At 36.0% G+C, this 18,608-nt stretch overlaps 1 protein-coding gene across 2 annotated transcripts in view; it reads left to right on the top strand.

Moving 5' to 3' along the window:
- The window catches only part of LOC128243800 (short transient receptor potential channel 4-associated protein-like), a 152,559-nt gene extending 139,075 nt beyond the window's left edge, over nt 1-13,484 (top strand). For both annotated transcript variants that reach the window (XM_052961751.1, XM_052961750.1), the window contains exons 22-24: nt 83-172; nt 5,592-5,717; nt 8,540-13,484. In XM_052961751.1, coding sequence (XP_052817711.1) covers nt 83-172; nt 5,592-5,717; nt 8,540-8,662 — 339 coding nt within the window. In that variant the 3' untranslated portion in view covers nt 8,663-13,484. The remainder of the gene's footprint in view (nt 1-82; nt 173-5,591; nt 5,718-8,539) is intronic.
- Nucleotides 13,485-18,608: the final 5,124 nt, after the last annotated feature.

Here is an 18,608-nt window from a genome sequence, read left to right as displayed (position 1 = left end):
CTTCTTTGACTGAAAAGCAACCGACCAATTAAAGCGTTTGTTCCATCGCATTCTTTTTTAAAAATTCCTTTCAATGTTTCAGGAGAATGTGAGCTGCCTGAACACGACCCTGGTATTCCTCATGTTTGCCAACCGGAAACATCAGCTGGGCAGATACCTCCAGGCACTTAAGGTGAAAACAAGGATTTCGTATAACAGGATTACCAGATTGTATGACATTGTATTAAGAAAGCAACTTTGTCTAATTTTAATAGGTGTGTACCGACTGGTAGCAAATAATTTTAGGTAGGTTTGACAAATAGTGACCAAACAGGGTATATAGGAAGAGTTTATGGAGACCTTTCTTGGGACTGTGTTTGGGGCCCCTAGGATCAAGGTCAAGATCACTGTTACTATAAATAGAAAAGTGGCTGGTATTGAATAACTTTAGTGAGGGTTGACATATTGTAGCAAAACTTGGTATATAGGAAGCTTTTATGGAGACCTTTCATGGGATTGCATTTGGGGCCCCTAGGGTCAAGTTCACTGTTACTAAAAATAGACATGATTGATGGCAATATATCTAAGACAGTTACATCAGCTGCAAAGTAGTGAATATTTCACCAAATGTTGTACAACAAAATTCGAAAAAGTTTTAGAAAATGTAATAAAATGCACAAACAGGCAAAAGTCACAAACATTGAAGAAACATGGTCTAAATTCAGAAAAATCCGAAACGAAACATCTTTAGCTTGAAAGTCAAAGGCTGACTACTACAATAAATTAATTGCACAAATCAACACACACAATATAACAGCTTAGAAGTGGTTCAAACTGGCAAAACAGCTCACAAACAATCATAAGTCATCAACTATCCCTACATTGATTGAAAATAGTATGAAAGCAAACACAGACGAAGCTAAAGCATCCATCCTTTATGCCTTCCTCTGGTCGCAGTCCAAACTGGATAGTACCAATCATGGTCTTCCAGAATGAGCAACTGTCAACTTATGACTTTGATCAATTACATGACACAAGATGTAAAGGCGCTATATCTCTTATTGACACTTCCAAGGCCAGCAGTCCAGATGAAGTCAGTCCAAGAATACTGAAAGAAGGTGCAGACGAATTAGCTTAACCAACATACTACTTCAGCATTAAGTTTTTCCTTCCTCTTGGAAACTTGTTGCAGCAATCTTCAAAAAGTCAGATCTTTCAAATCCTTCCAACTATCCTCCTATTTCACTTCTTATTTGCATCAGAAAACTCATGGAACTCACTCTCGACAAATATTTGTACAAATACCTGTTGACAAATAACATTCTTATAAATTTGCAATTTGGCCTCAACAAAGACGACTCCGAAGTGAACCAGCTCACCTACCTTTACGATGACATCTGTAGAGCATGGAGGAAGTTTGTTCTTCTCTTATTGATTGGTTTTCTTCTTATCTGTCAGACCACAAACAATGAGTTGTTATTTCAAACTCTTCTTCATCTTAGAAATCTAAGAAATGCCACAACGTTCCATTCTTGGCCCTCTATTTTTTCTTGTTAACATAAACAACATTGTTGCTGACATTTAAACCAATATTCGCACCTCCTTGCTAATGAAACAAGTCGGAGTCTGTACTTTATTGTAAACAACCCTATCGAAGCCAGTTCCGTTCTCACTAATGACTTGTCCAAAATCCTAACATGATCCTGGTTGGTATCTTTCAACCCTGTCAAAACCGAATAGATGTTTTCACGCAACAAGCAAGCACATCCAGAAATTGTTTTGGATCAAGTACCAGTGAATGATGCCAAAACTAACAAGCATACTGGTCTTTCCCTGTCGAACAACGCCAAATGGACAACACACATATCACCTGCAGTAAACAAAGCTTGGCAGCGAATTGGTATCCTAAGATCTCTGGACTACCGTTTATTTCGACAAAGCCATGAACCCATGAACATATCCTTTATCAGGCAGCTTCTTGAATACAGTGATGTGGTTTGGGATAATTGTTCTAATGACCTGAAGAATGACATCGAATCTGTTCAAAATGAGGCTGCAAGAATAATCACAGGAGCGACCAAATTTGGTAATATCAAACGGCTACTCAAGGAACTTAATTGGATTTCTATGGCTGAATGAAGACACTAAAATAGGCTCATACTTTCCTACAAGATGGAAAACAACCTCAGCCCAGCACATTTATCTGACCACATTCCTGCTAACAACAGCAAAGTCTATTTGCTTCGTCCTGCCAACAACTTTCCAACAATACACACTTGAACACAATCCTTCTTGCCCCTCGCAATCTGTGAATGGAACGAACTTCCTCTTAGCACCAACACTTCTGGCATATCGAACATAACATCACCATGGTCAGCACATCTTTGTAAGTTTTGCACCAGAAGAATGCAGATATTATATATCACACACTCCTTCAACTTTGATGCAACAACTCTGCAACAACTCTGCAATTTGAACTCCATTGCCGTAATCTATCCAAAACACCACTATGCATCTGCGGGCAAACTGAAACTCCCACTCACTACCTTATCCAGTGTCCAAGGTATCAAGAAATCCATCCTCTTTACCTTTCTGTCTTGTCCTGTGCAACAACTGTAAACAACATGCTGTATGGCAACGATCATCTTTCACTGGAAGAAAACAGACGTCTGTTTACACTACTCCAAAACATTATTGCTGCAACAGTTTGACCCTGAAAGAACTCACTAAGTATGCACACTGACTTAAAATAATAAATATGTTTTTCACCACATTTTAGCTAGTTAGCATGCTCTTGCAATTTTGCAACAAATTCTATCTTTATCAGCTAAATTACCGAACTGAATTGCAATCTAGAACAGGTAAACATGGAAAGGAACTGATATAAGTATTCAATATGCTTGTCTTCCAATCCATTTAGAAATTTTCAATACACTATATATTTGTACATAATGAATTTATTTTTATATAAACTGAACTGAATAAACTTATACATGGAACAACTTGTATTGTACACAATGATATTTCATTTCATAATGTATGACTCTCCAACGTTTGACTCTCTACTCAATTGGGTATCACTATGTAAAATACAAAACATCTGTTTTTAGCTCACCTGAGAGAGCACTAAGTGCTTATGGTGAGCTATTGTAATTGGTCAATGTCCAGGTGTTTCTGGCGTCCAGCATAAACAATTGCTTTTAAACATCATCGCCTCCTATTGCCTTGACAATTTTGATGAAACTTCACAAGGATGTTCCTTTGGTAGTGCCCTTTCAAAATTGTTCAAAGAAATGATCTCCATGGCTACCAAAAGAAAAACCTTAAAAATCTTCTTAACATAAACCATGAGGCCTTGAGCTTTGACATTTGGTGTGTTTCATTGTCTTGAAAAAAAAATCTTTTCCAGACAGACTCATTCATTGTCATAAAAAGACATTGGCCGGCCGCCTTAAACTTTTTCCTCCAAACAAGTTCTCCTCCTTAATCATTGGGACAATTTCAACTACACAGGAATGTTCCTTCCCAGATTCCTTCAATGCAAAACTCTGTATGCCATGGAATCCGAAGGAAAAACTTGGCCGCCAGGTGGGGAGGGAGGGTGGCTCCTTTTCACTATATAATTATGGGGAAAAAATGAAAATCTTCTCCACTGAATCCACTGGTCTGATTTTTAAATAAATTCACAAAAATGATCCTCAGGTGTCCTTTGATCAAATTTCTTCACCCTATGTTGATTCGTAAAAAAAACAGGCCACCAGGGGGCGGGACTTCTTTTCACTCTATACCATTATGGAAAATTTTGAAAATCTTTTCCTCAGAAACCATTGACCCAATTTCATAATAATTTTACAGAAATGTTCCTTAGGTGACCATATGAACAAATTCCTTCACCCCATTGTGATTAAAAAAAATGGCTTCCAGGGGTGGGGCTAGTTTTCACTATACAACTATATGGAAAACTTTGAAAATCTTTTATTCAGACACCATTGACCCAATTTCTAAACACTTTTACACAAATATTCCTTATGTAACTCTTTTATCAAAAATATATTTTTACTTCTTTTTATGCTTATTTCATTGTTTTACAATTATTGAACATATCAACTTCAAACTTCATGAACTTATTCACAGTAACAATATACTCTTGTGACAAGCTATGGCCCTTTGTAACCTTTTAAACAAATACATATTTTTCACGTTTATTTACGTCCGTTTTAAAAACGAGATGTATTATAGTTTCACCTGCGGCATACGGGTGGACAGGCATTTTGTCAGGTGGCGTCCAGTATGTTGTCCAATCAATTACTTTAGAACCCTTTGTCCAATCATGACCAAATTTGTTCAGAATGTGTATGTTCATAATACCTCAGACGAAAGTACCTAAAAATGGTCTTGTAGGATCAATAACTTTACAAGCCTTTGTCCAATCATCACCAAATATGGTCAGAATGTGTTTTATAAAAATTGCCTAAATATGTGTTCAGAATTTATTTTAGAAATTACCTAAAATTACTCTTGTCTGATCAATAACTTAACAAGCATTTATTATATCATCACTAAATTTAGTCAGAATGTGTATGGGCATTAAACTTTGGACAAGTTCAAATATAACTAGCCAAATTGTTGTCGAAACATTAGAGTTTTTGCCCTTTAATTATGGAAATGTCTTGAGGACCATTAAAGTTTTTCCTCAGGTGAGCGATATAGAGCCATATTTGCCCTCTTGTTTACTTTTTTCTTGCATACAATGGTATAGCTCAATGAGAGAAAGTGCAGTGTACAAGAATCATAACTATATTTCAGCTACTTACAGAGTAATTGCCGAATGCTACTTTTTTCTTCTTTAAATGGATGGAATTTAATTAATTTGTACAATGATAGAACATAATGAGAGGAAATGCAGAGTGCAGTGTACAGGAACTGTAGCTCTTATTTAGCTAATTACAGAGTTATTGCCCTTAGTTACTTTTTTTACGCGGAGCATAACTTAAAAATCAGTGGTAAAGCTCAAAGAAAGTGCAGTGAACAATAATCATAACTCTGTTCACAGCATTGTCATTTTTAGGTGTGATTTCTAAATATTTCACTATCATTTCCTATCAGGTCAGCATTCGAGGTTATTAATTACATTCAGTGATAGCTCTAGACTCTAACCATATCAACACAATTTCTCCTACCTCCTTCCCAAAATCGTAGGAATAAAAAACTGAATTTATACTGCGGTTCTGTCTAACAGTGGTCAGAATAAGCACAAACCTGCAAGTCATGTGCAAGTAATTTGGGCCTCTTATGGAAAGAGGAAAGAGACTTAAGTGTTGTTCGTATTAGAACTTTTAGCTGCATTTAAAATCTGACAATATGATATAAATTACAGTGCATGGTATGCAAGAACTGTTCACAGCTTAAACTAATGTTTAACTATCCTTTACTTATTTGCCAAGTTGGGAAGGAGGGTGAGGTTTTACCAATTATTTCTTACACTTTATCTCTGGCGGGATGAAAAGTATGTTTCAGGTGAATGGGGGAGTAATTTATAACAAACTCTGATACATATTAGTTTAGATGTATACAAATTAAGAAGTTAAACAATTGTCACATATTTTGTGTAGGATGAGAAGGAGGGTATGCTGGAGGTGAATGGATCCGTACAGTTCATGACCAACTTCCGAGACCTGCTCGTCTTCTGGCAGGACCACTACCTGCACAAGGACAAGGACTGTAGCGCCCTCGAGAAAGTAATTTTAATAGCAAACTTTTAATTGTGTCAAACATAGGCACTAACAGATTTGTCTTGTTTCCTCTGATAAAAAGATTCATTGATGCCATCACCAATGTGAGACTTTTATGTTGATGTGATGCCATCACCAATGTGATACTTTTATCTTGATGTGATGCCATCACCAATGCGATACTTTTATGTTAATGTGATGCCATCACCAATGTGAGACTTTTATGTTGATGCCATTACCAATGTTAGACTTTTATGTTGATGTGATGCCATCACCAATGTCGGACTTTTATGTTGATGCATCACCAATGTGAGACTTTTATGTTGATGTGATGCCATCACCAATGTGAGACTTTTATGTTGATGTGATGCCATCACCAATGTCTGACTTTTATGTTGATGCATCACCAATGTGAGACTTTTATGTTGATGCATCACCATTGTGAGACTTTTATGTTGATGTGATGCCATCACCAATGTGAGACTTTTATGTTGATGTGATGCCATCACCAATGTCGGACTTTTATGTTGATGCATCACCAATGTGAGACTTTTATGTTGATGCATCACCAATGTGAGACTTTTATGTTGATGTGATGCCATCACCAATGTGAGACTTTTATGTTGATGTGATGCCATCACCAATGTCGGACTTTTATGTTGATGCATCACCATTGTGAGACTTTTATGTTGATGTGATGCCATCACCAATGTCGGACTTTTATGTTGATGTGATGCCATCACCAATGTGAGACTTTTATGTTGATGTGATGCCATCACCAATGTCGGACTTTTATGTTGATGCATCACCAATGTGAGACTTTTATGTTGATGCATCACCATTGTGAGACTTTTATGTTGATGTGATGCCATCACCAATGTGAGACTTTTATGTTGATGTGATGCCATCACCAATGTCGGACTTTTATGTTGATGCATCACCATTGTGAGACTTTTATGTTGATGTGATGCCATCACCAATGTCGGACTTTTATGTTGATGCATCACCATTGTGAGACTTTTATGTTGATGTGATGCCATCACCAATGTGAGACTTTTATGTTGATGCATCACCATTGTGAGACTTTTATGTTGATGTGATGCCATCACCAATGTCGGACTTTTATGTTGATGCATCACCAATGTGAGACTTTTATGTTGATGCATCACCAATGTCGGACTTTTATGTTGATGCATCACCATTGTGAGACTTTTATGTTGATGTGATGCCATCACCAATATGAGACTTTTATGTTGATGTGATGCCATCACCAATGTCGGACTTTTATGTTGATGCATCACCAATGTGAGACTTTTATGTTGATGTGATGCCATCACCAATATGAGACTTTTATGTTGATGTGATGCCATCACCAATGTCGGACTTTTATGTTGATGCATCACCAATGTGAGACTTTTATGTTGATGCATCACCAATGTCGGACTTTTATGTTGATGCATCACCATTGTGAGACTTTTATGTTGATGTGATGCCATCACCAATATGAGACTTTTATGTTGATGTGATGCCATCACCAATGTCGGACTTTTATGTTGATGCATCACCAATGTCGGACTTTTATGTTGATGTGATGCCATCACCAATATGAGACTTTTATGTTAATGTGATGCCATCACCAATGTCGGACTTTTATGTTGATGCATCACCATTGTGAGACTTTTATGTTGATGTGATGCCATCACCAATGTGAGACTTTTATGTTGATGCATCACCAATGTGAGACTTTTATGTTGATGTGATGCCATCACCAATGTCGGACTTTTATGTTGATGCATCACCAATGTGAGACTTTTATGTTGATGTGATGCCATCACCATTGTGAGACTTTTATGTTGATGCATCACCAATGTGAGACTTTTATGTTGATGTGATGCCATCACCAATGTGAGACTTTTATGTTGATGCATCACCAATGTGAGACTTTTATGTTGATGTGATGCCGTCACCAATGTGAGACTTTTATGTTGATGTGATGCCATCACCAATATGAGACTTTTATGTTGATGTGATGCCATCACCAATGTCGGACTTTTATGTTGATGCATCACCATTGTGAGACTTTTATGTTGATGTGATGCCATCACCAATGTGAGACTTTTATGTTGATGCATCACCAATGTCGGACTTTTATGTTGATGCATCACCAATGTGAGACTTTTATGTTGATGTGATGCCATCACCAATGTCGGACTTTTATGTTGATGCATCACCAATGTGAGACTTTTATGTTGATGCATCACCAATGTCGGACTTTTATGTTGATGCATCACCATTGTGAGACTTTTATGTTGATGTGATGCCATCACCAATATGAGACTTTTATGTTGATGTGATGCCATCACCAATGTCGGACTTTTATGTTGATGCATCACCAATGTGAGACTTTTATGTTGATGTGATGCCATCACCAATGTGAGACTTTTATGTTGATGCATCACCATTGTGAGACTTTTATGTTGATGTGATGCCATCACCAATGTCGGACTTTTATGTTGATGCATCACCAATGTGAGACTTTTATGTTGATGTGATGCCATCACCAATGTCGGACTTTTATGTTGATGCATCACCATTGTGAGACTTTTATGTTGATGTTTGAAGAACTGCCAGTTTTGATACTTTAGAAATATGAAGCAAGATCAAGCAGTCCAGTTGTTGTGGATAAATTGATAGATATGGAAACCATATTACTAAAATGTGTGGTAAACCAATATTGATGCAAGTTTAATGAACATTCCAGAACCCATAATCAACACTGATGTATTAATAATGCATTCTTTGAAATATCCTTTTTCTATGGCTTACAGAGTTCCCGTATCAGTTTTGACTACTGGAAGCAGACTGTGGCTACATTAGTGTCTGGCGATGCTGAAAATGAATGTGCTATAGCCCACTACTGTACTCGCCCACCTTGTGAGCGAACCATTTAGACAGGGGCTGGCTGCCTGTTGTTATCGTGACTTCAGTATGCGAATCCCAGATTGTGTACTTCATTGAAGCATTTGTGAATGTTCTGAAGACCTTTCTGATGTACTAGAATGTACATGGGAGCTGTGTGCTAGTCAGCATATGGAGAGTTAAGCATTTCTGGAGTTGTATGCTAAATTGGACTAAAGCCACTGGACAGGAGAGATTGTAGAGACATGTGGACTCTTGGAGTAACTGTTTTGATGGGTTCAGTGCATGTAGTAGGCTCAAGCTCTAGTGTTGTGTGAAACAGAGGTTGTGTCCAAATGACAGACACTCCTTGTGCAATGGTGCAAAAGTCTTTGCTATCACTAAAAATACTTAAACATGAATTACAAAAAAAAACAATGTAGACAATGATGTATGTGAAGATGAAAATATATTTTGACCTAGTGAAAGGATACTACTGGACTACTAGCCCAACTACCGTGCATGAAATTCAATTTAGCAACCTGACCCAATGCAGCACAGAATGGTGGCATTTCTTTCACAAATCTACATTGAACCTGACTGAAAAAAAATGAAAGAATAGATGTGGAAAAGTGTAATCTTTGTATTATGGTATAATACTAGATGAGCTGGTTAAGTACAGGTCACTAGGAAGGGACTTTCCATGGAAGAAATATGGAGTTTCTGTATTAGGGCATAATTCTGTGCTTTTTCAGTGATATAGACTGCGCTAACAACTGCCTCTTTTATGAATTATCTGTTAGCTGTTCACTGATTGTGTATATATTATATATTGCGTTGTTTGAACATAAAAATTGTAACTTTAATCTGTGTGAAAATGTTATATGCATAATTATTACGATTTTAATAATAATAGATATTAACATTACCAATTTGTTTACATGTAACAAAGTCTGATTGTATCAGAAGTATATAAGGCACTGTCACAAATTAATCTGGAAAGTTAAACACTTTTCAGCCTAGAGTCTAGTTAACGATACTAAATCTGAAAATATCTACCTCAAAAAAGCTCTCTTCTATAACTATGTCTCTGTGTAATAAAATAAAAAAATCAATACTTATACGCTAGAGTATTCAAAATGCGTGTTTGTTTAAATGTCAGCAAATAACTTGGTGTAAATGTTAAGAGTATGTGCATTATACACATACTGTCATCAAAGTGTATATATTAGAAGTATGAGATATTGGACCTATTTATTATTTAAAGCAATAAATTGGAAGCATATTGATTAAGCGAATTGTGTAAATATTTCTGGAAATAATTTTATTTAATGTTGCTTTGTGCTCACAAATGATCCATAGATCATAATGTAGTCCTGACATTGTGCATTTTTGCCATAAGATAATAATTGTATATTTCATTGTGTAAATGTTGCCTATCTTGGTGTTAGTCAAAAGTCGTGTAAATGTTGCCTATCATGGTTGTTAGTCAAAAGTCCAGGGGACCATCTCATGGAGAATCCTAGAAGCAGGGTCTGTGCATGTACCTTGAAGATAATTTCAACAGAACTGCACAGTTGGAAAGACATCCTTAGGTTGTATGAAACCGCTCTTAGTATTCTTGATGAAACGGACCCTGTAGAACAGTCAGTAGTTTTGCTTGTACATTTTAACTGATCATTGTTGTTTAGTGCTTTACCGATTAAATGGAGAAAAGATGCCATCTATATCATACACATACACATATACATTTTATCTGCATATTTATATCCCATGCAAACAAAGTTTGAAGGGGGTAAATTGGAGTCACCCTGTGGTCCTCTGTTGCAAATTTTCTTGTCTGGAGGATAACTTAAACTACTGGATGGAATCAAATAAATTTCATACAATGATATTACATAATGGGAGGAAGTGCAGTGTACAAGAACCATAACTCTATTTAAGCTAATAGTTATTGCCCTTTGATACTTTTCCTTTTGCTTGTTACTCTTTCTTTCAGCAGTGTATCTTCTTAATTACTCAATGGATTTTAATTATATTACATACATTGGTTAAACATGATAAGTTGAAATTCAGTGTACAGTAACCTCAGAGTTATTGCCTCTCGTCAAAGAAATAGTTTGCCATTCCTGTGTCCAGGCGGCATTTGGTGGTTTGTCACTCCTCTTACAGCTCAAGTTAATGTCTGGTATTTGCTCTCATATGTTATCGTTTTTTAAGTAAAGATGATTGAATTTTTATTTGCTATTGAAATATTTTAGGATCTACCAAATGTTGTTGAATGTGTTTTTGTTTTTTTCAAAATCAAATGCAGATAATATTTTAGACTTAAAACTATTTTGGAGATAAAAAAAGTCTTACTTCCCTAAATTACAGCTATGTTTAACATTAGTAAAATCACTTGCATGCTTTTCTTCTAAAATTCTAATAACCAGCCTATTATTCAAATTGTTCAGTCATTAAGATTTATTTGTTAAAATCCAAATAATAATTTCATATGGCATGCTACGTAGCATTACATAGTTTCAGATTTTGTCTTACTACTACAAAATATCAGTTTAACTTAACAATATTGCTTATGTTTGGTTTGATTGGTTTTGTTCACGAGTTATATTGAAAACAGTTCAAAACCAAGTTTTACCCAGGCATTTTTATAGGCATTTTTGGAACAAGTATTTACACTCATATTTTGGTAAAATTAACTTACCAGGAGTAAGAATTGGGAATTCACCATGATTTTTACTTTGGGAATGGGACAGAATATCTGACCCATGTTGCCTTGAAAAAGGCCTGTTGACCAATTGTCCATAGGCTATAAGTTACATTTATACATACATGTTCACCTTCATCGAGATGTCTGTGCATGGCTTTTTGATGAGAACTGCATTTAAGTAAACATTGATGCATAAAGCTCTTTTAAAGTGGCATTGTTTTTCTCAGTATGAATTGTAATCTGTTGTGTTTGTTAAATACTGTTGTAAGGCGTTCCATTGTCACAGGCTGGGTACTGTAAAATAGTATTACTAGATGTATGTGTGTCATATTTATACCCCTGGTTCACAAAGTGAAGTTTGGGCTATATAGGACTTGCACACATCGCCATGTGTCCATTGGGTGGTCAGTCCATCACGTTTTAGCGCAGTCCATATCTTTCTCATTGTGGTCAGAATTTGAGATTATTTGGCAGAAGTGACCACCATAGCATGAAGATGTGTCGGGCACAAGACCAATGTCCCTACCTTCAAGGTCACAGCAATAAGTATGTTTTGCTATATAAGCCTTACTGATAATAGTTAGTGTCTTGTCCATATCTTTTTCAGTCATGGTTGGATTTTAAAATTATTTTACATAAGTGACCACCATAGAATGGGGCTGTGTTGGGCACATGACCCATGTCCCTACCTTCAAGGTCAATGTCAGAGCAACCTTTTGAATTTGGTATTTGTCCCTTGGTTTGTTCCGTTTTTGTCTTGTCCATATTTTTCTCACTCATTGTCAGATTGAAACATTTATTTGGTAGAAGTGACCACCATACCATTAGGATGTGTCCCGCACAAGACCTGTGTCCCTACCTTCAAAGTCAAGCTACCTTCTGAACTTAATATGTTTTGCCATAATAGCCTTACTGACCATTGTATGAGGATATGTCAAGATCAAGGCAACCTTCTGAACTTAGTTCGTTTTGCTATATAAGCCTTACTAATGATAGTTTGTGTTCGGTCCATATCTTTATATATCAGATTTAAATAATTTGGCGTTCTGACACTTGACCGTGGGGAGATATTAATCTCATTCTGTAAATGCTCTTGTTTTTTTTTGTTCCTTTAGATAATGCTGTACTTGTGGAAGGCTTACAAAATATTTTGTCATAATTATATTTTTCATACAAGCCATACATGTCAAAAGGTACAATTCCCCAAAAAACATCTTTTAAATTTGATACATGTTACTTTGTTTTATTGCAAGTGCAAATGAAGATTACAGGCAAATTCACATTTGTGGTTTGATCTGAAATTTGATCAAGACCTGAAAATTTTCCAAAATTTGTTGATGAATCTCATTGTAATTGATCTCCAATGATATAACTGCTCATTAATTCTGCCCCTGAAATGTGTACAGAAATGTCACCATATATTTGCCATGTAATGGTTTACTTGCTACACTAAATAACAACCCCAATCAATGAACTCATGGAATTTCTGTATGCCAGTATGGAGCCTAGGTTGTGACATTTACATTGAAAGTCTTAATATTGTTCAAAAACAATACATCCTGCTCGACTATTTCTTATGATCATTTGCTGGCAAAAGTCATTTACTAGAATCCAGACCTCAGTCAAATTTAAGTTTGTTTCTTTTCCAAATTCTTGCTAGTATTTCATTTATTATTTTCTATTTTGATAGTCCAATTTAGCTGGTGGAATGCTAGTTGTTTTAATTTTGTATACAGTAGTGACTAGGGCTGCAACAATATGCCAAATTGGAATCAGCTGTTAATCACGGCAACTAAATTTAAACATTTAATTTTTGCTTTAAACCTTACAAATACCTTACAAGTAATTGTCTAATCTGACATGTTCCAACTTGTTATTCTTTTCTATTAATAATAATATTTTCTTTGTATTTTTGCACTGACTAGTAACCTTTTCTTTAAAAATACTAGTTAATTGTTGCAGCCCTAATTGTGACTATTTATATGCCATGTATTTATAAGGCCAAAGGGTGGATGTGTTTGAAATTGTAGTATATGTTGATCATGCTACTATGTCTTGTTATTCCCATTTGCAAATGTATTATCTGATGAAGTGTTCTGTTATAAATTGATGGGTATGTAAATAAAACATTTTTAACATGCATTAAATGTTTTGATATCAAATGCTGTATATTGCAAATGTCTTGTCCACACACTTTTTCTGTGTAGTTTTTTCTCTCAACAATTTGTGAACGGGGCTAGGGTCCTTTGAATGACTAATACATGAAACTTATTTTAAAAACAATGAATATTATACTTGTGGAGAGAGCTAGAAATGTGGTTTATAACTTTTCTCACTTAATTCTGTGTTTAAATGCACCTACAGGGGTTATTAATGGTTTGGTGATATTGTGGAAAAAATGTGAACATTGGGTTAAAACTTTAAAACTTGGGAACACTTGCAAAATAATATGAATATGATTAATATGAATGTGATTGAATAAGCTCATGACTCACTCTGGAATCATCCAATATGACTGCCAAAATATATGATGGCCACCATTATCATAATTATTATGCATTCTTTCGTCCATCTGCAGACCAAAGCTTGTCCTAGTGATAACTCGACAATTTCTTGACCTATGGTCATCAAACTTGACATGGAGGCTAGTCCTGACAAGTAGAAGACCCTATTGATTTTAGGGGTCATCTGGTCAAAGGTCAAGTTCATAGTGACCTTAAATGCTAAATGACCTTAAATGCTAAAAAGTTGTACGAGTAATAGCTCAACAATGCCTGCAGCCATGGCCCTCGGACTTGAATTGGAGGTAGGGCCTGACCAGTAGATGAACCCTATTGATTTTGGGGTCATCGAGTCGAAGGTCACGGTCACAGTGACCTTGAAAGCAAAAAGCTAGCATGTGTGATAACTCGACAATGCCTGCACCCATGGCCCTCAAACTTGACATTTAGGTTGGGGGTGACCAGTAGATGACCCTTTGAGTTCATAGTCAAAGGTTTAGGTTACAGCTCATATAGGTCATTAAAATTTAATCATACAGTAAAACTGCGATCGCTCAAGGACGGGGACTGAGCCGAAACTTCGAGGGAACGAATGTTTCGAACAACCCGAATTTTAATTTTCTAGTCTGTTATGAAATATCTTTGAGTGTATATTAAGTTTGAAGTCGTCAAACCGACTGTTTACTAATACACTGATTATGTGTTACATTGTGGAAATGCTCATATGTTCAAAGGCCGTCATACTTAATGAATACTAACTGTAAAATGTAAAAAAAATATCAATAAATTAATAAATAGAAATGTTTATTTTTACAAAATTGCCATATTGCAAAGTAAAGTGACAAGAAGGAATTCTTTTCAGAAATTCCGATATTGGATTGATATGGTAGTGTTTATTCATATTTTTATTACTCATTTACATTTCTCACAATTAACTTTTCGTCATTAACTTCTCATAATTATCTTCTCAAATGCCCTTATCAACTAATAGCGGTCATGGGTAAACAGTGATAAACGGTTTTTCACACCTTATCAAATTGCCTTCCGACTGTCATTGCAATTTTTACAACTTGCGATTTTTTTTTTACTCCTAGCAATTGTTTGGTTATTTTGGAACACGCGTTTGGGGAAAAAGTGTGAAATTATGACCTTCGAGGGAGCCATAAGGTTTTGTGCATGATTTGTGTACTTGGAACCACCTATATTGCTCGACTCCTTGACATATTTAGGTTTCGATGCAGTATAGGTATATTTTATATGAAAATAGAAGGAAAAATGTTCGGGACCAAGCTCCGACCTCCGGTTCTCGAATGATCGCTTGTTCTGCTGCCATTTTATTTAAACTATTTTTTTATGATTGCAGTTGACAGCATGACAAGTGAAAAAGGTCATGCAGTAGTTTGTGGGGTATATTTAAATTAGACTGGCATTCAATCTTATGTTTGGGAAAACTTATACTATTATCTAGAGACATTTTGTTCCATTGTATATACCTTACTCTGAAGAACGAAAAGTCGGAGAAGTTCCAGATGAACTGTATGACAGGAATGTCGTACAGCTGTTCTTCATACAAACGTCCATTGCCCTTTGTCGGATGTTGACATGACGTTTATGAGGCACCGGTTTATGACGGCGGAATTGTCGGCCATGTTTTTTTGCTGTGGCGTTTCGCAAAACTCAATTTTTTTGCTACGTGCTGAAACATAGCACAAAATGGCGATTTTTTTTTTCGCAAGTTGCACCAAAAAAAACAGTACGGTCGGCGATATTTTCCAGGTAGGGTCAGGTGACCCGAACCACACAATTTATTTTTTCAGGCCTTAGTAATGTTTAAAGATTATTAAGATGTTGAAATTACCTATTTCAAATCACTTACAAATATTTCTCAAAAACAAGATTTATGTTGCCCTGGCAAGTATAATTTTCCTGAAAATGATTATTTTAATGAATATTTTATATGTAGCTTGTGTAGCATGGTATGGTTAAGTTGACTTTTAATATGGGATGAAAGATGAAATATAATTAAAACTGTTTCCAGGGATCGAATTTAACTTTTTTTGCCACTAGCAAGTGTTTGCTTGTGCCATTTTTTTCAACTAGCAAAATGGTGGGTTCCACTAGCAGTTATTTAAAGGCTGTTTTACTTCATGTAAGTTCCAAATAAACAAGTAGTTTTGTTGTAGCATTATGTACATTGTTTATCAAGTGCACTGAGATAAGAATAAACTATAAACCTTTACATTTTGTTTTTAATTCTTACATAGATTAAGTCATATACCCAGCTGGGCTAACTAAGCTCCTGGTTACTCAAAACCCTTGAATCATTAGTAGTAAGTGACTACACTCCTCCCCAACTAAGTTTATACTTTCATAATGTTAAGTGGGGAGGAGTGTAACAGTCATTATTCTTAGCCATTCAATGCGTCTGAGTAGCCAAGTGCCTGGTAAGTCATGTTGGGTAGAGGACCAGACTTGCAAGCAGGGGTTCATAAGGCTCGAATCCTACACAGAGTAGATGTTTTTCTCTTGAAAATATATATGTACACTGACATTTTTCGATGGTAATGTATGTTGCACACGTGACATGGAGGATCTAGCCAGTAAGATGGGCAGGGTGCGACCTAGCTGTTGCTTAGTAAATAAAAAATAAAATACTGTAATGCCTACATTTGATGTTTTATCGCTGGCGAATTCTTTACAAACATCACACTACACTTTGAAATCAACATTGCCATTATTATCTTTTGTTGCATACAAAAGTTTGGAGTTCAACTCCGTTTCCTATTTTTTGACGGTTCTGACAGATGCCGTAGAATCGGACCGAGAATTTTTGGTTTGTGACAAAGTACCGACAATTCATGACTTTTCGCTAGGTTTGGTTTTATTGGAGGGCTTTTCGGTCAATCCCCGCGTCGCTGTCAGCCTATTCACACTTCCAGGCATTTTCGCGTAACAAAACTTGGTTAATTTCCACTTTTTTTTGGCAGTTGCGAATCACAAACCAGACGAAAACAGTTATCTCCTAGGCGCTTGCTTAAATAACTGATAATAACATTTAAGCATAGCGACAAGCGTCCATACACGGTCACTTGACATTCGGAACTCCTCGGCCATTTTTTCAAAAACAACCTCGGATGTATGCCGGTACATCTGTTGAAGTAGTCCGTATTTTTTTGAATAAAAGCATTAATTAAATGTAGTGTTTAAGAGTTGTATTCATTGCTCTCAGTTTAAATTGATTGCCAGTGAAGTGTATTATTGCAAACATAATTACGATTCCCAAGAGTTAAGTCATAAATTTTAACTACTAAATAAGATTACTACGCGATCTATTTGCAGCGGACTTAAACGTACCACTTTTTAAGTATGTAAACCGTCCATATACATCCGAGGTTGTTTTTGAAAAAATGGCCGAGGAGTTCCGAATGGGTCACTTGATTATCTTCGAGGCGCTTACTAAAATATCCGATAACATTTGTACACATCGACAAGCGTCCATATACCGGGTCACGTGATTATCTATAATGCGGTAAACTTGCGGAAATGAGTTTTTAAAGCGCAAAGAAGAGTTTGAGCGAATTCGACGATTTTATTCGCGGTCGCAAAAATATTCGAGTGCCAGGATTTTCTACTCGCATTTTTCGATTCTTACTCGCATTTTGCGAGTTAGCGACCGCTAAATTCGATCCCTGATTGTTTCATAATTTTATGAATGTTCTGACCTTACAAATAAAATGAAGATAAAAGTAATAGGGCAAATATTGGTCGTGTTTGCTTGACATTCAAATGATTTTGACCTTTTTTACTACAGCTTTTGCTGAACATTTCGATATATAAAATTGCTTGTCACCTACTCCTGAAAGAAGCGCATTTTGACCTGATTGTTATTCCAGTCTTTTCAAATGATGATAATAAGCATTCAACATCAATGACTTAAAAAAAATTATACTGACAACATATGTATTATACAAGCTTTCAAAAAAAATAAACAAAAATTACTGAACTTCAAGAAGTAAACAGGTGGAGGGTCCATTATATAAGCTAACAAATCTTTTTAGGTTGAAAATGGTTGCTATTGCAGTCAAAAAGCCTATTCAATAGATTAAATATTTGAATTTTATAGGGGTTCTTTGTTATACATTAACAAAAAGTGAACTGAACTTAAATAATCTTTTGATTGAGGTCATATAACAATTTATTCATTTATGAAAGCGGCCATCTTGGTTTTTTGCGGCCATCTTGGATGTAATAAATTAGGCCTAGGGTCCCGAGCTTTTTTAACCTAAGCATGCAAAGATTCATATTTGTAACCATTAGTCACAATTTGGTAAAATCCTAGCTTCAGTCATTGCTGAATTATCCTCCCCTTTGAATGTGTTACTGTATTCATTAATAAGGAAGCTAATTGTCTGGATTGTAACTTGATAAGTATCAATGACTTGGATCCAGCAATATTTGGATCTAGCAACAGTCACCCTCTGGACCTCATCAGGACAATGATCGTGTTCACAAGCATGGAAGACAATGGCACTGACCAAAGTATCCCTTCTAGAGATGCGGCATTACTAGGGATAAGCATTCTGATGGACGTCAACCAGCTGCAAAGACAGATTTGCAAAGATACTGCAATTCTGTCAGATCAAAAGCAGGAACCACCCCTGAATAAGATAAACAGTACTAGATTCATCCGGTCATGGAGAAACTTTCGTATACTTACTGCCAGACTTACTTTTCAGTGCTCCAGCCATGATTTGAAAAGGGCAGGGTGGAGTTTTGAAAAGGGCA

Source organism: Mya arenaria, chromosome 8, assembly GCF_026914265.1.
Source record: "Mya arenaria isolate MELC-2E11 chromosome 8, ASM2691426v1".
Lineage (NCBI taxonomy): Eukaryota > Metazoa > Mollusca > Bivalvia > Myida > Myidae > Mya > Mya arenaria.
The sequence above is the reverse complement of the archived record's forward strand: the minus strand, read 5'-3'. Positions and strand labels throughout refer to the sequence as shown.